The sequence below is a fragment of the Somniosus microcephalus genome, chromosome 15 (genome assembly GCF_052327205.1).
Source record: "Somniosus microcephalus isolate GS21.2 chromosome 15, FLI_Smic_1.0, whole genome shotgun sequence".
In the NCBI taxonomy this organism is placed as follows: Eukaryota; Metazoa; Chordata; class Chondrichthyes; order Squaliformes; family Somniosidae; genus Somniosus; species Somniosus microcephalus.
In genome coordinates, this window is record NC_141001.1 from 47,441,569 (window position 1) to 47,464,099 (window position 22,531).

The 22,531-nt window shown below is 51.8% G+C and overlaps 1 protein-coding gene across 1 annotated transcript in view; it reads left to right on the plus strand.

The window, feature by feature from the left end:
- The window catches only part of LOC147106706 (acyl-CoA 6-desaturase-like), an 80,660-nt gene extending 78,263 nt beyond the window's left edge, over positions 1-2,397 (plus strand). Inside the window, exon 7 of the mRNA XM_086008506.1 lies at positions 2,240-2,397. Within this exon, the coding sequence (XP_085864632.1) occupies positions 2,240-2,369 (130 nt within the window). The 3' untranslated portion in view covers positions 2,370-2,397. The remainder of the gene's footprint in view (positions 1-2,239) is intronic.
- The last annotated feature ends 20,134 nt before the right edge of the window (positions 2,398-22,531 follow it).

Consider the following 22,531-nt stretch of genomic DNA (forward strand, 5'->3'; position numbering starts at 1 on the left):
CGGCACTGGTTCTTCGAATAACGCCCCGTTTCCGCTGCCTGAGTTTCGCCGCCATTCGGCCAGGATCATTAAGCCTCCTACTCGGTTGACAATGTCTGTTAAAGTGGATTCTGGGGGGGGGCGCCTGTGGCGGAGCCACCAAGGGTCTCAGAACAATTGGTAATAATCCCTTTAACTACAGTATAGTGCAACCGCGGACTGCACCTTTAAACTGCCTGTTAACTGTACTGTATGGTGTATTCCTGCACTCCACGTGATGACGTCATGACGCTGCTCACGTGACCACCAGTGGCGCGAAGAACGTGATGACGTCATGACGTCAGCTTCCAGAATCTTCCAGTAGTCGTCGAGTGCCCAGCAAGCTGTATAGACCTGTATACCGTTTCTCCTGTAGTTTCCCTGCTAACTTCGTTGTTCATTAAAACCTGTTGATTTGATTCATCGAGTCGAATACTTTATTCAGCTAGGAACCTCCGTTCCTACAACATCATAATTAAAACCTGTTTACTGCTGCATTTTAAATTGACAAGATTGCTAGCTCTCTGACTCTTTCTGTTTCATTGGTGATTCTGATTTAAATTAGCCATTCCACTCGCTGTACTTTTACTGCTTCACTACACTACCACATGTGCTGAGTTAATAATTCATACATTCCATCATTACACGTTATGAATATGATACTGGTATTTATATGTAAACTGTCTCGCAAAGCACAAAGTCCATAAGATACACACCAGGTAAAAGCTGACTGTCCGCACTCACCTGGTCATGTCCCTGTTGTGTGCCTTTGTCGTGTAGATGAATTGTGTGATCACCATTGTAGTAGATCCAATATCTGAGAATAGGACAAACGGTGCAGGTGATGGAGGAGCTGATATTCATTCATGTCTGATGGGCACAACAGCCAGAGAACATCCTCCATCTCCAGTACAGATATCTGTGCAACATATGGCATGTACGGTACACACTCTGGTGTTAGCACATTCACCTGACAGATAAAGGAGTACACCCCATCTCGGGGAGCATGTAACATGTGTCTTGATTTGTAACAGGAAATGTTTGTATAGCCCGTGTTACCACACGGACTGCAGCAGCTCAACAAGAAGGCAACTCACCACCACCTTCTTGAGCAACCAGGGCTGGGCACTAAATGCTGGCCTTGCCAGCGACACCCACATCCTGAGAATAAAAAAAGGACATTCTTTGTTGGCCAGAGCTCAGATGTTCCAACCTGAGGAACATTTTATGAGGTGAAGGGTTTAAACACTGATGGTGCGAGATGCAGTAAACTTGCTAAGGATTTGGAGGCTGCTTTGGGCTCCAAAGCTTTTTGTATTTTGTAACAAAGTAATGAGATTTGTGTATGTATGTTAAAATGTGAGAATGTCATTGTTCAACCGGGACTGATTTAGATGTTCTGAGTGTTAGACCTTGAAGATATCAGTAACATGCCCTGGCTGGGGGATGGAGAAGCCATTTGTTGATTTTAACTCTGGGGCGGCTGGTCAGTGGAGTGTTCCCAGTCCTGCCAGCGAGTGGCCCGGTCCATTCCACAGGCCAGGCCTCATTATCATGCAGCTCGCTGGCTCTGGGCCGGTGCAATATCTGGCGTCCCAGAAGCTGACGCGGCCAGCAGAAAGGTAGGTAGGTCCGGGGCTGGGGAGGGGAGGGGGGTGGTGGAGTCCAGGGTGGCAGAGGCCCACATTATTCTGTGGAGCCTGGAGCAACACTCCTCAACCCCTGGCTCCACGAATATAATTTTTCACTTCCCTTTTTGAGGTTTCTTGTTCTTCACTGCATAGTACAACTGGAAGAAACCTGCACGGCACATGCTGTGCCCAGTTATCCCTCGATATTACATTGGGATATGATGTATGGCGTAGGAGCACGATTTGTTTCGAGGAATGAGGCCCCCACCTGATTCAGGCAGACGCCTGGGCCACCCAGCAGAAGGCCCCAGTAACTATGGCAGCTGAGTGGAAACAGGGAGCTAAGTTCACCGTGCTGATTTGAACTCTGCCAGCGCCCTGATTCTGCCAGGTGGGCTGAGTTAAAACTGGTCCCTTAGTCTTGAGTAGAAACAAAGGAAGGAAGAAGCTGGGGCTGGACTGGGGTAAAGGGAAAAGGGGTCAATTGTGGGGCTCCAAGTCACTGCTTCTAGTTGCAGTACTATTCAGACACCAGCCTCCTTTACAAATGAGAGCCTTTAATTTCCTTTCTGTAATATATTTTTCTGCAGTCTTTTCCCTACGATGCCTCATCACAATTACTACAAGATTGCTCCTTTAGTGAAATCGCTGTGTGACAAGCATGGCCTGAGCTACCAGGTGAAGCCTTTGTTGCAGGCCTTCAAGGATATAATAGGGTGAGTAACCCACACATCATTAGCACCGTGACACCGGCCGTCAAGTATCCAGTTTCCACACACACAGGTTGCCACCTTAACCCTCTATTCTTTGGGAGATTTAAAATTGAGCCTAACTTCCACTTCAAAGCTGTCAGGGGGAAAAGAGTTTAATTCTATGTGTGGCCTTTGTTCCTTTATTTCCTGTACCTATTAAAGGGTTAAAACAGTGTCATTAAAAACCTGTTCCTTTCAAAATAGTGCGCACTGATTACCTGCCTGGGGAATTAGCAAAAAAAAGGGACATAGGAATTGGCCATTCGGCCCATCAATCCTGCTCTGCCATTTTGTTACCCATGGTAGCTCAGTCTTTGTTCATCCCAATTTCCTTCCATTTCTACATATCCCTTAATAACCTTACTTCCCAATAGCATATTAACTCCCGTTTTAAACACCTGAATTAACTTTATATCCATGAACGTCTTCGGTAATGTTTTCCGTATTCTTGCAACCCTTTGTGTAAAGATGTTTTTCCTAGATTCACTTTTAGCCAGTGTAGCTGGAATTTTGTTGAATGACCCTCGCCTGGAAAATGCACATGTAAACCTCCGATGACAACAGGATTGGGCTTGACTGTGATGATTCCCACAGTTGAATAGCTTGCTGACACTTGGTGCCCAGATTCTTGTGAGAAGGAATGCCCATTTGGATAAGGAACCAAAGAGCTGATGCAGTCACTAAACCATATCCCAGAAAGAGTTTTCTACACTCCTTTTTGATCAACCTTGGCATGCCAGGAGCAGCACCAGGTGTACCTGAAAATAAGGTGCCAACCTGGTGAAATTACAACAGTTTCATGCTAAACAGGTGTTGCAGCATGTTATAGACAGAACTAAGCGAGCCCACCTACCCTTGAGAATCCATAGCATTGCCATTGCTGACTCTCCATGGCACTGCCATTGCTGACTCTCCATGGCACTGCCATTGCTGACTCTCCATGGCACTGCCATTGCTGATTCTCCATGGCACTGCCATTGCTGACTCTCCATGGCACTGCCATTGCTGACTCTCCATGGCACTGCCATTGCTGACTCTCCATGGCACTGCCGTTGCTGATTCTCCATGGCACTGCCATTGCTGACTCTCCATGGCACTGCCATTGCTGATTCTCCATGGCACTGCCATTGCTGACTCTCCATGGCACTGCCGTTGCTGACTCTCCATGGCACTGCCATTGCTGAGTCTCCATGGCACTGCCATTGCTGACTCTCCATGGCACTGCCATTGCTGACTCTCCATGGCACTGCCATTGCTGATTCTCCATGGCACTGCCATTGCTGACTCTCCATGGCACTGCCAGTGCTGATTCTCCATGGCACTGCCATTGCTGACTCTCCATGGCACTGCCATTGCTGATTCTCCATGGCACTGCCATTGCTGACTCTCCATGGCACTGCCATTGCTGACTCTCCATGGCACTGCCATTGCTGATTCTCCATGGCACTGCCATTGCTGACTCTCCATGGCACTGCCATTGCTGATTCTCCATGGCACTGCCATTGCTGACTCTCCATGGCACTGCCAGTGCTGACTCTCCATGGCACTGCCATTGCTGACTCTCCATGGCACTGCCATTGCTGACTCTCCATGGCACTGCCGGTGCTGATTCTCCATGGCACTGCCATTGCTGACTCTCCATGGCACTGCCGTTGCTGACTCTCCCCCATCAACATTCTTGGGGGCATGGCGGGGGTGGGGGGGGGTGGCTGGTGTCACCCACCATTGACTAGAAACTCAACTGAATCAGCTACATAAGTGCTATGGCTACTAGTGCAGGTCAGAGGCTGGGTATTCTGTGGCAAGTGGCTCACCTCCTAACTCCCCATACCCTCTCCATCACCTACAAGGCACAAGACAGGAGTGGGATGGAATACCCTGCTCTGGCCTGGATGGTTTTAACTGCAACAACACACAAGAAGCTTGACACCATCCGGAACACTACAGTCTATTTGATCAGCAGTCCATCCACCACCTTAAACGTTACTCCCGTCCACCATAGGTGCATCATGGGTGCCGTGTGTGCTATCTACAGGGTGCAAGTTGCTAAAGCTTCTTCAGCAGCACCTCCCAAAATTGCAACCTCCACCACCTAGAAGGACAAGGGCAGCAGGTATATGGTAACAACATCGGCTCCAACTTCCCTTCCACGTCACACACCATCCTGCCACTTACTCAAAATCCTGGAACTCCCTACTTAACAGCACTGTGGGAGTACCTTCACCACACAGACTGCAGCAGTTCAAGAAGGTGGCTCACCACCACCTTCTCAAGGGTAACTAGGAATGCAGAAATGCTGGCCTCGCCAGCAGCGCCCACATCCTGAGAATGAATAATAAAAAAAAATACAGACCTTCAGGAGAGGAGACAGTTTTGTGGGGGTTGAGGAATTAGATTCTTCCACTAAATATCTCTGCAATCCCAAACATACAGAACATATTGCAATCAGTGATTATGTGAATTTTTGTACTCTAATCATATAACTCAAATTTCTTCAACATTTTCTGACCTTGACCCAAATTTCCTTGAGGGAGGGTGAAAATTTGGCCGATTGCCTATTGGGTTTCCGCCCTCTTTACGATACGACCCAAATTCCGATGGGGGAGGGGTGGGGTGGTTGGATAAATCTTCTACCCATACTCCCTACTTCGGCATCCAGCTTTGGGATGTTCCTGGGCTACGCCAATAATTCCACCCATTACACTTGTTCGGGCCCAGTAGAAGTCACAGCTGCTGAGAACAGGTATGGGATCCGTACTGGGTCTGCCCAAGGAGCCAAACAACTCAAGAGTAACTTGATTGACTACAGGCCTTGGCCTCCATTCCAAGTCTATACATTACCTCTTCAGCCCATTAAGGGCCTCTGCCTCCCCCAAAATCTTCCACCTGATGTACCTCCTGACTTCAAACATTAACCTATCCCCTGGGTTCTGCTCCAATTTCCCTGCATTTTCTCCAGGTGGGCACCTCTCTTCCACCTCCCCAATTATTCAAATGGGATTTAGGATGGGGTCAGCATCCTCTTCAACAGGTGATGGGCTTCCCACTCCACTGTACTTCTGGCAGTAGAGCAGGGACCGTAGAATTTTGGGCCCCGAGTCTTTAACTGCAATGATCTAATCTATTTAATAGTGACCCAGTGGCTGGCATACATAGGGAAAAAGGGTAACATAATTTTATCTCCCAAGTGTGGGGGATAGGAACCATGGAATAAGGCCATCTCTAAGAGGATATCAATGGTGCAGCATCTAATTACTTATGGGACAATAAAACAAGTTAACCTTAAGAATATTTAGAAACAAGGCCAATAAACCCCTCCCTTTTTCAGAGATCAATCCCCAACTATCCCCTTCCCACCATATCCCCCAATCCTTCCTCGCTCCAGGAGCATATATAATTGTCTCTTGAACCTATTTAAACTGTCCACTTCAATGGCCTTTCTTGGTAACTTGTTCCACAAGTCAATTATCTTTTGGGTGAAAAACTTCCATCTGACTTACCTTCTTACTAATGACATTCTAAATTTTAACTTGTATCGCCTGCTTTTTGAACAGCAACAACTAAGTCAATCTCCTTCATAATCTCAATCTCTTTTTTTGAAATTAAACAATCTCAACCTTTGCTCGTAACTTAACTTTCTTGGCATTATCTTTTCTGCTGATGTCCATGGGAGGAAGTAAAACTCAATCTGTGACTCCACATAACGACAGCTGTTGGATTATTTTAGCAGAGGTGTGTGCGCATTAATTGCCTTTTGATAGATGCTGTGTTTCTCATGTTGCTGAGTATTCTGATAAGCATCTGTGCATTATTTGTAGATAAACTTATGGTAATTATGTCAGGTTATTTATCCTTTGGCAGGTCCACTGTGATACATTTATGCTTTTATTTAACATAGTAAAACATCCCAAGACGCTTCACATGAATGTAATCAGACAAACATTGACACTGAGCCAAAGGAGATATTAGGATAGAGGACTAAAAGCTTAGTCAAAGAGGTAGGTTTTAAGGGGCATCTTAAAGGAGGAGAGGTGGAAAGGATTAGAGAGGAAATTCCAGAGCTTGGGCTAGACAGCAGAAGGCACAGGTGCCAATGGTGGGGCAAAGGAAGTGGAGGATGCACAAGAGAGGCCAAAATTGGAGGAATTCAGATTTCTGGAGTTATAGGACTGGAGAAGGTTATAGGGAGGGGCAAGGTCATGGAGGGATTTGAAAACTAGGATGAAAATTTTAAAATCAAGGCATTGGTGGACCAGGAGCCAATGTAGGTCAGCGAGCAAAGGGGTGATAGGTGAACAGGACAGTGCGAGTTAGGATACGGGCAGCAGAGTTTCGGATCAGCTCAAATTTATGGAGGGTGGAAGGTGGGAGGCTGGCCAGGAGAACATTGGGATAGTCGAGTCTGAAAGTAACAAAATCATGGATGAGGGTTTCAGCAGCAAATGGGCGGAGGCAGGCGACATTACGGAGGTGGAAGTAGGCGGTCTTTGTGATAGAGAGGATATGGGGTCGGAAGCTCAGCTCAGGGTCAAATAGGATGCAGAGTTTGCAAACAGTCTGATTCAGCCTGAGACACTGGTCAGGGAGGGGGATGGAATTGGTGGCTCGGGAATGGACTTTCTGGCTGAGACCGAAGACAATGGCTTCATTCTTCCCAATGCTTAATTGTAGGAAATTTTAGCTCATCCGAGACTGGATGTTAGATAACACAGAGGCAATGGAGGGGTCGAGAGGTGGTGGTGAGGTAAAGCTGGGTGTCAAAAGCGTACAGTTGGAACCTGACATCATGTATTCAGATAATGTCACGGAGGGGCAACTTTTAGATGGGAAATAGGAGGGGGCCAAGGATAGATACTTGTGGGACAGAGATAACAGTATTGGGGTGGGAAGAGAAGGCATTGCAGGAAATTCTGTAGGTACGAGCGGAAAGGTAAGAGTGGAACCTGGCCACTCAGCTGGACAATGGAGGAGAGGCTTTGGAGGAGGATGGTGCACCATGGTCACAGTCACATAGGTTGTAAATTGTGAATTTGTTTAGGGCTGTTAGTGTTGTGCCATGGGTGGAAACCTGACTGGCGAGATTCAAATATGGGGTTGCAGGCAAAATTGATACAGATTTGGGAGGTGACATGTTCAAGGACTTTTCAAGAAATGAAATCATTCCCCCACCTCCCGGAGTAAACACTAATAAAATAGCAGACACCCTGGAGTGCTCAGAGCAATCATCAATCAAGGGCTCCACATGAAATCCTATACATTTATAACCAGCATCTTATCCTCTTGATTAGGATCCAGCAAATAACTCACATTTGGGTATCAGTTACTCTGTATATAACACATCTTACCCACCCGCCCCTTCAACCACCATCTGCCCCACCTGTGACAGAGACTGTAGGTCCCGCATTGGACTCATCAGTCACCTACGAGCTCATTTTTAATGTGGAAGCAAGTCATCCTCAGTTCCGAGGGACTGCCTAAGAAGAAGATATAACACATCTGAACCCTTTGATTAGATTCCAATCACTCCCAAGTTCCTATTATTCACCTACATATAAATTATATGTGTAAGATTCGAAATTTTCAGCAATAATCACGCAAGAAAACAAGATAAAATAAGACAGTTTATTGACCAAAGTAAGCTTGCACAGAAAAACCTTTGATAAAAGGGCATACAAAATGGCCGCCGGGCCTCGTGATCAGTTTTCTGGACCGTTTGATTTCTGTTACTGCAAGCCAGACAGGCTTGTGGATTGAAGACAGTAAGCCCGCGAAAGCCAGTATCTGGGAACTGAAACTCAGGGAAACAGCATACATATTCAATGGATTCTGAGTACAGGATGGGGCCCATCAAGATATGGGCGGACAATGCAAAAACACTTATACCCATTTATTGTACAAAGGAGAAACCGTTTAACAACCATCAAGGAAATCTCCAGATCGACCAATATGCGAACCGAGTCGCGGTGACAATGTAAAAGACATTTAAAGACATTATCGGCCAGGAAGGCCAGTTAAGTTATCACCGGCTCCTGTTACAAGACAAAGCGCCCCTGCAGAGATTTCTGCCCGCCAAAATTAATACAAAGACAGGACTATGATTTGGCGGGAGATAAGACTGTCCCAAAAGAGTATAACTATGGATTGAAAGTCCATCAAAAGTTACGATCGACGGTACGGAGTGAATCGGAGAACGATCGGAGTCATCGACGGAACGAACGGACGAACGAAGGACGGACGGTGACGGTTACACCGATCCAGGATCGGCGCCTCTTCTACCTCGGTAGCATCGGAATCGATGAAGACGCTTCGTCTTTTTAAAGACGCTTTGGACGGACAATTTCGGTAAAAGGACAACGTGGTCGGTGTTCAGCCAGACAAGGCTCGGCCACGACGAGAAGACGATGAGGGTGGCCCAGGTACTGGGGTCGGGAGATCATCGACGACCCAGGCCGAAGGAGAAGAAACCCTCTGGAAAGCCACCGAGCCAGGCGGGAGCGAGGAAGGTCCTCGACATTCTCCCATTTGCATGCAGTTCTTCAACAGCCTCTAGCTGATCTTCAACCTTGACGAGCGCTCATCGAGGCTGTGTCTACCCCGCCGCCTCGAGAGAGAGAGAGAGAGAGAGAGAGAGAGAGAGAGAATATCGACTGCGCCAGAAGTTTCCAAATCCACGTGACGACGGAAAGCGGTGCCAAAAGGCTGCGAACCCCCCCTTTTTCGCGATTTTGAGAGTGGTGAGCATGATCCCAAGTTCCTCAGGTCGAAACTTAGTTTAGGTATAGGGGAGGGAGTTAAGGGTAATCGTCATGTGTTTTCCCTTTTACGATGTGCCGTGTGTTCCCCATTTCCATAGAGTCAAGTTCATAAATTTGTGTATGATTGTAGTTACTTTAATCTGTGCCTATGACATGTATTTTATAATGCTTCAAACTGTTTAAAATAAAAGCATCCATTTTGTGCTATTCAACCTGGTCTATTGAGTCCTTTCTCTGCACTACAGTTCTCTGCATCTAAGTCCAAGGTCTAGAACCGTAGGGGGAGTGGGTCGAACCACTCAAGGGTAATTATTGCACAAAGCCTGGCAGGGGACCAGAACGAGCAAGAGAAACCCCCTACAGAAATGGCGACCGCGGCAGGACCTTGGCAGCAGGAAAGTAGTGTGTTAGATCAAGGTCTGAATAAACGAAATGTGATGGATGAAAGAATAGCGGATTATGTTTTTGGAAAAGTCAACCTCACAAAACAATGGATATCTGACCTATTAAGGGATAGGCGCCCGCTAGACGCAGCCATCAAGTGGACAGAGGGTAAAGAGCATAAGAAATCTGTAGAAAAGGCGGTCTGGCTGATGTGCTACAAGAAGCAAGTCCAGCTTTTGGACCAGGTCGTTGCAGCACAAACAGCTCAGATCAAAGGGTTGCTTACAGACGTAGAGGAAAAGGTTGCGGGAGGTCAAAAACTGATTGAATCGCTTAGCGCGCTGAATCAGGAACGCCACTCCATAATTCGCTGCCACGAAACCCGGGTAGAGTATTTAAAATGTCAGGTCATTGAGGCCAAGGCCAGTGAAGGTAGAATGAGAGACAGGTGCTTCCGTCTAGCTAAGCAAATAGAGGCACAAGAGGAAAAACGTCTGGGAGCCAGGGCAGCATATAAGATGGCCATGGAGGATAGATCTGAGAGCACCGACCACAGCGCTTGCCGCTGGGAGCTAGGGGACCTGAGAACGGCCCTAGCCAAGGCAAACGGGTTGGTGTGTCTCATAAACCCACCAGCGAGCCAACTATTGCTAGCCAAGGAATCCAAAAGACCAATTCCACAAGAGATAGTTCGGGAACCAACCCCCGAACCCTCTGCGCCTCCTGCTTATGATGAGTCTTGGACTCCGGGAAAGGAGACGGAGACGGTAGATGAAGAGATTCTTGAGGTAGAGCAACACCAGATAGTAGAGTCGGGGCCGGCACCGGTGTGTCCAACTCGACACCGGAGGCTTGGTCCGAATGAAGAAAATGGCGAGGACGGACCCCTTGTGAATCAGATCATAATGCCCCACAGCGCACAACAGCTGAGGGCAATGATAAGTCACATCCCAAAACTCTCCGAGTCAGGAGATCCCTCCATGCATTTCAGGGACGTGGAACAGACCGCAGCAGCTAATGACTGCGACGGGGTTGAACAGTCTAAAATGCTGCTGTTCTCCCTGGACAGCTCGCTCCTCCAGTGTCTCCCTGACGAGAGCAAGAGAGGGCACAGGGACTATGAGTTGTTACGGGACGAGATCCTGGAGATTATAGGAGAGGGTGACGGAACTCCGTTCCTCCGTTTAGAAAAGACAGTGCAGCTAGAGGGAGAACCCCCACGGGTTTTCGCCGGAAGGTTGTGGCCCGTGTATCGGCGCAGCTGCCCGGGAGGACCGGAACGGAACGCGCTAAATGATGAACAAAGGGCTCATTGGCTCCGGTGCCTGGTAGCAGGTTGCTTGCCAATAGTGAGGGAGCAGGCCAAAGCATGGTTTGACCCCACTAACGCCCGCTCCACGGAGGAACTAGTACTTGATCAGCTCACGATCAGTTACAGGAACAACAAGGGTAGGAAAACGCCTGTTGTAAAAGGAAAGGTGCAGGAGGCGAGGCCCGCAGCTTCTGCTAAAAGGGAATGGCATCAGGAGGGAAATCGCCCTCCCCAAGCCAACAGCAGTTGTTACGGGTGTGGGAAGGAGGGTCATTGGCGCAAGGACTGTAGAAATCCATGGAAGGATAAGAGAGAGAGAGCGTTCGCCGCAGCCCAAGCCCGAGCCCAAGCCCAAGTCCTAGCCCACGGCCAGATCATTGCCCCAGCACTAGTCCAAGCCCAAGCCCAGACCGCTGCTCCAGCACCAGCCCAGAACCCAACCGTAGCCCCTGCCCCAACAATAGGGGGTGGTGCGGTTGTGGATCCCGCTGCGATCGAGTCAGTCTTAGAGACTATGCGGTCTCTGATGACCTGGCAGGGGAAGGTAGCGGTTGCCAACAGCCCTATCGCTCCCGAGACCCCAACCAAAACACCTAAATGACTGACGCCTGCGCAGCCCGTCTACCTGTGCCCGCTCCGCTATGACGCCTGGAGAAGACCTGTGGTGGAGATGGAGGTGGAAAGACAAAAGGGTAGTTACCTGCTGGATACGGGAGCTTCGTGTACCGTGATCCACACGGATAAACCTTTTGCCTCACCTCTGTCCGCCCAGGCTCCATACTTAGTAGCGGGTTTCACAGGCAGAGAACAGGCTGGCGCGTACTCCATCCCGCTCTCCATTCGTTTGGGAGCACTCCACACCACATGGACGTGCATCCTATTGAAGTGGAGTGAGGGAGGTGGAAAAGGCATCCTCGGGGCCGATTTCTTGGTGGAACACGGGATCCTCGTGGACCTGAGAAATCACTGTCTCTGGGGAGCCGAGAGCGGTTTAGGTAAGGTAGTCGTAATCCCAGGGAAGGAAGAAAAGGGGGCCCTGTGCACCATGAAGCCGTCAGGAGGTTACGATCTCGAGCTCATGGTAGCGAACGTCCCAACGGACCTGCAGGCGTGTGTGTCGGAAAATCTGACCGCGTTTGCCACCCACAAGCACGACTGCGGGAGAGTCACTGGGTTTGAAGTCAGCGTAGACGGGGACCCCATGATCCGACCCCAAAAGCAGTATAATTTCCCCAAGGAGGCAGAACCCGACATGGAGACCGCAATATCTTCATTGGTGCAGCAGGGCGTATTGAGAACAATAGCCACTCACGTGAACTCCCCATTATGGCCGGTAAAGAAGCCGGACAATTCGTGGAGAGCCACGGTGGACCACAGAGTCCTCAATAGTAACATCCCAGCCTGCGCGCCCACGGTAGCAGCAGTTGCAGACCTAATAGGGAGTATTCCAGCATCGGCGGCCACGTTCACGGTGCTGGACATCTCGAACGGTTTCTGGTCCATTCCGCTGCGGCGGGAGGATCAGTACAAGTTTGCCTTTACTTTCAAAGGGCAACAATACACTTGGAACTGCTTGCCACAGGGTTTTCACAACAGCCCCAGCATTTTCCATCAATGCATGGCGGGGAGTTTAAAAGAGTTTAGCCAGCCCAACCAGATAGTACAGTATGTGGACGACCTACTCCTGTTCACGGACACAAGGGAGGAGCACGGCCCACTATTAGCCGAATTGTTGGAACTGTTAGAAAGGAAGGGTTTCAAAGTAAACCCGAAGAAAGCACAGATCAGCCAGCAGGAAGTCAAATTCCTGGGTCTGGCCATCCGTGCTGGGGAAAGAGCCATAGATAAGGCCAGAAGGGAATCAATACAAGATCTGCCGATTCCCAACACAGTAACGGGTGTAAGGTCCTTTTTGGGATTGACCGGGTACTGCAGAGATTTCATCGAGGACTATGCTGCCACAGCAGCCCCACTACTTCGACTCTTACATAAGGGAGTCGAGTGGTCTTGGGATGATGGGTGCCAGGCAGCATTCGAGAAGTTGAAAAGAGATCTGCAGACCGCGCCAGCCCTAGGGGCCATAGATGGGGGAGAGGAGTTCTTCCTGGAGGTAGCCGCTAGTGGGGACAGCCTGAGCGCCGTGTTGCTCCAGGAGCGGCACGGCAAGCTGAGACCGGTAGTTTATTCCTCCAGGGTGCTCACGGATGTAGAGAGGAGTTTCTCCAATTGCGAACGGCATCTCCTGGCCACGCATTGGGCTGTGAACAGATCAGTGATCTTCACAGGAACCTCTCCCATCACGCTCCTCACCCATCACACCCCCACAAAGATGCTTCTGGATGGAAGGATTAAGGATGGGACCGTAAGCAGCGCTCAGATTGCGCGCTGGACCCTCCTCCTTTCCCAGATGGATCTCAAAGTTAAAGGCCTCTGCGCGCCAAGGCTCGCAGCCAACATGGCATATCCCGGAACAGCCCATCGGTGTTCCGTAGAAGGGGTATGGGAGGTCAACATAGGTTTACGGGCCGGGATACACCCCACAGGCCGCGAAATCTACGTAGACGGTTCTAGCACTGTATCTGCTGGCGAACGACTCACAGGGTGTGGAGTTTATGACCCTGCGGCAAACATTGCCCTGGCAATTAAGCTCCCCAGCACTATGAGCGCGCAGCAGGCTGAACTGTCCGCGGTGGCGTACGTGGTTACCCACCCCGAGATTTTCCCAACCCCATACACGATTTGCTCAGACAGCATGTTCACATGCAATTCGTGTACAGAGTACCTCGCCATCTGGTCCCGACGCGGATATACCTCCGCGGACGGGCGGCCTTTAACAGTTAAGCCCTTGCTAGAAAAGATCCTGGCAGCTGTGGGAGAGGAAGGGGAGGTGTGATATGCCTATCAATTAGTCCAATAAAAGGCGACGAGTTAAGAACGTAACTGAAGGTTTTTATTGGCTAAATAACAGAGCCCACCCTCGTGGGTGATCCGATCCAACAGGGAGGAATACTAGCCAGTCAGCTACCTTTATACCTGGGCAGGTAATGGGCGGAGTCGGAGGTGGTCAGCCCAGGTATAACAGTGCGACAAGAGGCGACCTCGTGTAGTGATGTGACAGTGAGAACAGTGAGAACAATATACAGTGATAACTATAACAGTGGTTTACCACATTCACCCCTTGTTTAGATTAGAGTCCGGCGGGGTGAAGTGTATTACCAGCTCTGGTATGTCAGTCTGTCCGGAGGCTTCGTTAGCCTCTCCGATCGTCGCAGCGGCGGTGTTACATTATCCGGTGTTAAAGCTGGTGTCTGCGTAGTCGGCAAAGGCTCGTGGGGTTCCGGCATGCCGTCTACCTCGGCTGGACTCGGGGGGTTGGGAGGGGGGGGTGAGGGTGCGAGGTCTCGTAAGGAGACAGTGTCCTCCCGTCCGTCTGGGTAAGCCACATAGGCGTACTGGGGGTTGGCGTGCAGGAGGTTCACCTTCTCGACCAGGGGGTCCGTTTTATGGGCCCTCACGTGCTTTCGCAGCAAGACGGGTCCCGGAGAGGTCAGCCAGGTTGGTAGGGTGGTTCCCGTAGTCGACTTCCTGGGGAAGACAAACATTCGGGCATGGGGGGTGGTGTTAATGGCAGTGCAAAGGATGGAGTGCAGCGCAATCGGGAGGACCTCTTGCCAGCGGGAGGTTGGGAGGCCCTTAGACTTTAAGGCTAAGAGGGTGGCCTTCCATACCGTCGCGTTCTCTCTTTCCACCTGGCCGTTCCCTCGGGGGTTGTAGCTGGTGGTCCTGCTTGCTGCAATACCCCTCTCCAATAGGAACTGACGGAGTTCCTCGCTCATGAAGGAGGCGCCCCGGTCACTATGTATATAGTTCGGGAACCCGAACAAGGCGAAGAGTTTGTTCAGGCATTTAATGACCGTGTTACTGGTCATGTCTGGGCAGGGGAAGGCAAAGGGGAAACGGGAGTACTCATCAACGATGTTGAGGAAGTACACATTACGGTCGGATGACGGTAGGGGCCCCTTGAAGTCGATGCTCAGACGCTCGAAGGGGCGGGTGGCCTTGATCAGGCTTGCTCTGTCCGGCTTATAGAAGTGCGGTTTGCACTCAGCACAGATCTGGCAGTTCCTGGTCATGGTCCTGACCTCCTCGATGGAGTATGGCAGGTTGCGGGCCTTAATGAAATGGTAGAGTCTGGTGACTCCGGGGTGGCAGAGGTCATTGTGGAGGGTCTGAAGTCTATCACTTTGCGCGCTGGCGCATGTAATGCGTGAAAGAGCATCAGGGGGGTCGTTCAGTTTACCGGGCCGGTACAAGATCTCATAATCATAGGTGGAAAGCTCGATTCTCCACCTCAAGATTTTGTCGTTCTTGATCTTGCCCCTCAGCTTGTTATTAAACATGAAGGCAACCGAGCGTTGGTCGGTGAGGAGGGTAAATCGTTTGCCTGCCAAGTAGTGCCTCCAGCGCCGTACTGCCTCCACAATTGCCTGGGCTTCCTTCTCGACCGACGAGTGTCGGGTCTCGGGGCCCTGTAGGGTCCTTGAGAAGAAGGCTACCGGCCTACCCTCCTGGTTAAGGGTAGCGGCTAGGGCGAAGTCGGATGCATCGCTCTCCACTTGGAAGGGGATTGACTCATCCACTGCGTGCATTGTGGCCTTGGCTATGTCTCCCTTAATGAGGGAGAAGGCCGCGCACGCCTCTTCCGTGAGGGGGAAGGATGTGGTTTTCAGGAGGGGTCTGGCTTTGTCCGCATAATTGGGTACCCATTGGGCATAGTAGGCGAAAAGCCCCAGGGTTCTCCTAAGTGCTTTTGGACAGTGGGGGAGGGGTAGCTCCATGAGGGGGCGCATTCTTTCGGGGTCGGGGCCGATGACTCCGTTCTCTACTACACAGCCAAGGATGGCAAGGCGCGCTGTGTTAAACACGCATTTCTCCTTATTGTAGGTGAGGTTCAGCCGTTGGGCCGTACGGAGGAATTTCTCCAGATTCACGTCGTGGTCCTGCCGGTCGCGGCCGCAGATGGTGACGTTATCTAGGTAGGGGAATGTGGCCTGCAGTCCGTTCTGGTCAACCATCCGGTCCATCTCCCTTTGGAAGACCGAGACCCCGTTGGTGACACCGAAGGGGACCCTAAGGAAGTGGTATAGGCGCCCATTCGCCTCGAAGGCGGTGTACTGGCGGTCCTCGGGGTGGATAGGGAGTTGGTGGTAGGCCGACTTAAGGTCGATGGTCGAGAATACGCGGTATTGTGCAATCTGATTGACCATGTCAGATATGCGGGGAAGGGGGTATGCGTCCAGCTGGGTGTATCTGTTTATGGTCTGGCTGTAGTCGATGACCAGGCGATTTTTATCGCCGGTCTTAACGACCACGACCTGGGCACGCCAGGGGCTGTTGCTCCCCTCGATGATGCCCTCCTTCAGGAGACGCTGCACCTCAGAGCTAATGAAAGCTCTGTCCCCAGCGCTGTACCGCCTGCTCTTGGTAGCGACGGGTTTGCAGTCGGGGGTGAGGTTAGCGAACAGGGAAGGTGGCGGCACCTTGAGGGTGGATAGGCTGCAGGTGTTACGCGGTGGGCGGTTTAACCTTCGCTGGTTGTCGACTGTGAGTGGGGGGAGGGGTCCACCGTATGCTAGGGTTACACTTTGGAGGTGGGATTGGAAGTCCAGCCCTAGTAGGACGGCAGCGCAGAGCTGGGGGAGGACGAGGAGTTTAAAGTTTTTATACTCTGTACCCTTAACCGACAAGGTCACAGCACAGTAGCCGCTAATGTCCGTGGCGTGGGACCTCGATGCCATCGAGATTCGGTTGCGCGTTGGCAGGACAGGGAGGGAGTAGTGGCTCACCGTGTCTGGGTGGATGAAGCTCTCCGTGCTTCCGCTGTCGAACAGGCAGGTCGTGGCGTGGCCGTTTACTTTGATGTCCATCATCGACTTGGACAGGTGGTGTGGGCGGGCTTGATCCAGAGTGACGGAGGCTAGCGTGTAGGTAAGTGAGTCGTTGTCGTCTGCGGGCGAGGCGGTCGTCGGGTCCGGGGGCCCGGTGGCAGTCGGGCGTGGTGGGTAAAATGGCGTCTCCCACGAGGTAGGACAAAATGGCGGAGAAGATGGCTGCCCCCATAACTCACATGAGGCACTATTGGGGTCGGTTGCCTTGATCAAAGATGGCCGCCCCCATGACTCACGTGTGGGGATACTGGCCTCAGTTGCCATGAAAGAAGATGGCCGCCCCCACAGTTCGCATGAGGCACTGCTGGCCTCTGAAGATCCGCTCCTGCAGGCCTTAGAGAAGTGGCCTTTCTTCCTGCAGGTTGTGCAGGTAGAGTTCCTGGCTGGGCAGCGCGACCTCGGGTGCTTCTCCTGGCCGCAAAAGAAGCAGCCGGCGGCCCGATCGCGGGTGCCCGATGTCGGAGCCGGTACCGGGGGTGGCGGGCCCGGTCGGGTCCGGGACGCCGACGCTGAGGTAGGTCCCGGGGGCGGCGCTGCGAAGGGTATTGCGGTAGGGGTCGGGCCCGAGTCCCAGGGTCGCGAGCAGTACCTGGAAAACGCCTCCTGGTCCTGATGGGCCACCTCCAGGGAGAGAGCGAGGGCTTCAGCTTTGTCCAGGTCGAGGTCTTTAGCTTCAAGCAGTCTTTGCCGTGAGTAGTCGGACCGTAGGCCTTTCACAAAGGCATCGCGGATATTATCTTCCGTATTTTCAACAGCCGTCACCGCTTTAAAGTCACAGTTCCTGCCGAGTGCTCTTAGCGCCCGTAAAAATTCAGCTACAGACTCTCCTGGCTGTTGCGGGCGGGATCTTAGGAGGTGCCTGGTGTACATGTAATTTACCGGGCTGCGGTACTGCTGTTTCAGTAGGTTGATAGCGGCCTCGTACGTAGTCGTGTCCTGTATGAGTGCGTATACTCTCGGGCTCGCTTGGGCGTTCAGAAGTCTTAGTTTGGATCTCTGCGGGGCGCCGGATTCTTCCAGGTAGGATTCGAAGCAGTCCAGCCAGTGTTTGAAGTTGAGGGCTGCGTTTGGTGCCTGTGGGTTTAGATCCAGGTATGGTGGTTTCAAGGCTTGCAGCCAAGCCGGCTGGTGTGGCCCGTTGTCTGGAGGCTGCTGTTGCTGTGCTGCTGGGTGAGCTCCTTGCTGTTGCTGTTCATTATCAGACATCTTTAAAATTTAGTCAATAAAATTGATATGCCTATCAATTAGTCCAATAAAAGGCGACGAGTTAAGAACGTAACTGAAGGTTTTTATTGGCTAAATAACAGAGCCCACCCTCGTGGGTGATCCGATCCAACAGGGAGGAATACTAGCCAGTCAGCTACCTTTATACCTGGGCAGGTAATGGGCGGAGTCGGAGGTGGTCAGCCCAGGTATAACAGTGCGACAAGAGGCGACCTCGTGTAGTGATGTGACAGTGAGAACAGTGAGAACAATATACAGTGATAACTATAACAGTGGTTTACCACAAGGTGTTCATCCATAAGGTAAAGGCTCATTCCACCACAGAACCCCGCAGTCAGGGCAACCAGCAGGCGGATGCGCTAGCCAGGGAGGGTGCCCGCAACGGCATTTTCTGGGACCCCTATGAACCCGGACCCGTGGCGGCGAGCCAAGGCAGGGAGGGAATTCCAGGGAACACGGGGTGGCACCGCCCCCAGACCTAAAGACCGTCCAAACCCTGGATCCCGCCCTAAAAACAGTCCTAAAAGCCATCACAGAAGGCAAGCAGGTAGAGGGTCCGTACAGTACGGCAGCCCTCACAGTCAAAGAAGGCATGCTGTTCCGAAAGGAGCAGTGGGTTGTGCCGCAGCAGCACCGGAGGGAATTCCTGCAACTGGCCCACGAGGGTCCAGGGGCGGGACACCCCGGGCCTGAGGTTACCTTGCAGCGGGTAGAGCAGGCGGGATGGTGGCCGGGACTTCGGGACGATGTCCGCGAATTCTGCACAAGCTGTCTTGTGTGCGCTGCAAACAACCCAGACCCCCACAAAAGGAAGGTGCCCATGGGGCACATCAGGAGGGTAGAGGGACCATGGCAGTCGATCCAGGTCGACTACATAGGGCCCCTGCCCGCCGCCCAGGGAGGATATAAGTACTGCCTTGTCCTGGTAGATGTGTTCACCAAATGGGTAGAAGCTTTCCCGTGCAGAACAGCTACGGCACTGGGCACTGCTAAGATCTTGATTCGGGAAGTGTTCTCACGGTGGGGACTCCCCCGTTTTGTAGAGTCCGACCAAGGGAGTCAGTTCACCGGTCAAGTAATGCAGAACGCCCTCATGCTCTTGGGCATTGAGGGGAAGTGGCACGTAGCATACAATCCCCAGTCATCCGGGATTGTTGAACGCATGAATCGGACCCTCAAGGAAAAGCTGAGGAAAGAGACAATGGGCTCGCCCCAGAAATGGGCGGAGGTCCTGCCTTTAGTCCTCATGGGGATCCGAGCCAGCCAGTCCAAAAGTACGGGGTATTCCCCGCACGAATTAATGACTGGAAGGATCATGCGAACACCCACCCATGTACTAGCCCCGGTGCTCACTGAGGGCCAGCTCCGAGAGGTAAAACGAGACAAATTCGTCCAAACCCTTTTGGAGCGCCTGAAACAGATTTATGGGCAGGCGGCTGGGAACATGGGAAGACAGCACCAGGGAAATAGACTGTTACTGGAACCTCGTAAGCAACAAGAGTGGGTAGTCGGAGACCAGGTCATGGTCCGAAACTACGCCAGAGTAGGGAGTTTTGAACCATTGTACATGGGGCCTTACAGCATTGTGGACAAGGCCAGCCCCATGGTTTATGCAGTGAAGGTGCCCCTAACGGACCAAATGGTTTCACATTAACCAATGTAAACTGTTTAAACCGGGTGCACAAGGGCCATCAAAAGGGACCAGGTCTGAGAACAAAGATCCTCAGCCTGTAACAGAGTCACAGACCACACAGGCTGGAACAGTAGCCTGCTCGAAGGGAGGGGCCACCCCATCGGAGTGGGAGGTCTCCCCTCTAGATTGGGATTTGGACGAGGAAGAGCCCGAACAGCTCGACCTCGCCTTAGACCCAATCACGGAGGAGGAATAGTCAGAGGACGACGATCCCGCCCTCGACTCAAGCTTGGGGGAGGTAGGGAATGGGGGCGGAGACTCACTACCTGTAGGGACAGGTGAGGTGGAGTCGGAAGCCACAAATCCCGACCCCGGGGGGGCGGAGCCTGAGGGAGGGGAGCTGGAGCCGGCAGCTGTGGAGGAACCACAGGCTGTGACGGTGACAGTCCCAAACCCGGTCCATCAGCCCCGGGAGCCCCACCCAAAGCAGCCCCTCGTAGGTCGACTCGAGTGCCCCAGCCCAGAAAGTTTTGGCCAGATTCTCCCCATTTTTCCCAACCTCGGTTTAGAGCAGCCCCAGGAAGGCATGGTTCCCGTTCAACAGCGACAGGCTGCGGGGGATCAAAGCCGAAGGCCAGTGCAGCCCCACCGCAGGGTGTGGCACGCGACAGCCCTCACAGGGATTCAGTAGGCCGCCCCGCGGAGGGCGGCGCTGTACATAAGTTAAGTTAGGTAATTATGATGATAGTTTAAGGAATATAAAGTATACGGTGTTAAGATATGTTAAGAGTACGATTTTGAAGTCTGCCCGGTATGTGTGCTTGTTTAGGAGCGGGGTCCAGGAACCCGCGCATCCATTTAATTAGGCCAGCACCTATTGGGAGCCCGGCTACATCATTTTATTGGTTACAGAAACCTGGGATATGATGAAAAAGATTCTCATTGTGTTCGTGGCGATCGGGTGCAGGTGGGCCTACTGAGGCCGCACCAAGGACGTCATCATCTTCGGGTGTTCCGGGGACACGGCCCCCATCGCAACGGATGGGACAGGGGAGCGAGAGGTTGAGGAAACCGCCACCTACTTCCACCAGGGGAGATGGCCAGGTTGGCTGGGGACGAATTCTACGGAATACTCCAGCAATTTCGGTTTTGCCTACCAAGAGACTTCGTTAACGTGCCCTCGGGTGAGGATCCTTGCACCCAGAGTCAGCGTTACCGTGGGAAAGAGGATCTGTCTGGTGTGTAATGGGAACGTACCACTAAGGCGATGGTGGTGGCTGCGAAAGCTGGGAAAGGACATGAGGAACTCTACGGTCGAGTGGGAGCGACTGGGTAATAACACCCATCGGACTATTACGGGGACTCACGGACAATTACGTGTGTGTTGGGGCAAATGGTGGGAACCAGATGAAGGAATATATGTCTGTATGTGGGGTTCAAGACACGTTTGCCCCAAGGGCATATCCATCTTCTTCCAGAGGCAGTGGCAGGATGAAGGAAAGGGGATGAGATGGGATGTCAGCACTCGAGCGTGCGGAGCCCCATACTCCCCTATTCCGGTAAACGCCACTGAACTCATCACCCGCCTACGCAAGCCCCTGCCCACGCTTCCGGTAGCACTAGCCCAGAAAGAAGGGTGCCCAACCACCACCAAGGGACCCGGGAACGGTTTAGTATTGGTACCCACCGGTCAGGTGCTGTACCAAGGGGTACACTACGTGGTGGCCTCAGTGATTTTAAACCTCACTGAGGTACGATTGCCAGAGTGGTATCCCAAAGAAACGGAACAATTATACCAGGTCCTGTTAACCCGAATGTTTAGACAGTTTTACGAATTTGACTTTGCCGACATCGACAAAGACAAATTATACACCACACCACCAGAAGTTTTGGATCGAGTCGGGAGGCAAAGAAGGGGTACAGTAAATGACATATTCACTGCTTTTAATACCGGGACATCTGTCGTCAACGCTCTAGATAACGTGGAGCTGCAGACACAGATCAACGGTTTAAAAGCCCAGTTAAGGAACATACTGACAGATGAAAATAAGGTAGTGGGTTCTGAGTTACATGAGGACCAGGCCATGACACTACACTTTAAGGAAATAATAGCTGAGCTGGAGAAACACGCGAGAACGGTAAATGCGCTCATTAAGGAGGATCGGAATGCGTCCGATCAAGCTGCGCAAAACAAGGCCTGTGTGCTATACGGGGCGTGGTTACTGGGCGAGGGCCGCAGTAATCTTGAGGATTTAAAACAGGGTTTGGTCCCGTCCTGGATCAGCAACAAGCACTTGCAAGCGCTCCACCCTTTTGAGAATGCATTAAGCCCGTGCCAGCTCAGGCTAGCTGCAGAAGCGTACCCAGTCCCAGTGGACTGCGGACGTTCGAATCATACTATCATGAGAATAGTAGTAAGAATGGCGGTGTTGGGTGCCGCAGCAAAGCCCGCCCCGGTATACAGGGTGGAGAACATTGGAGTCATTCAGGGGGGCGCACACATTCGTTACGCAGTGGTCCCGCCTTACGTCATCAGATGGGAGCGTACGATGACAGGCACCGACCTCTCAGGATGTCGGAGCCGGGGAGCACACACCATCCTGTGTCCCCAGCACTTGAATGCCTTTTTGAAACCACAGTGCGGGTTCAGAACCGCTAGCGCGAAGCCGATAAATTGCACCATGGAGGCAATGGCAGAGGACCATGTGCCCCCGCAGGTAGCATATATCGGGGGTGGGACATACTGTGTCACCACTGCAGCGCCTCACTACCGCTACGGACAACACGAGTGGTGTTCGATCAGTGATAGCAGTTTCTGTTTCAAACCAAGGGCCGAGGTTCAAGTGGCACAACAACGAATTGTCCCCATTCCTG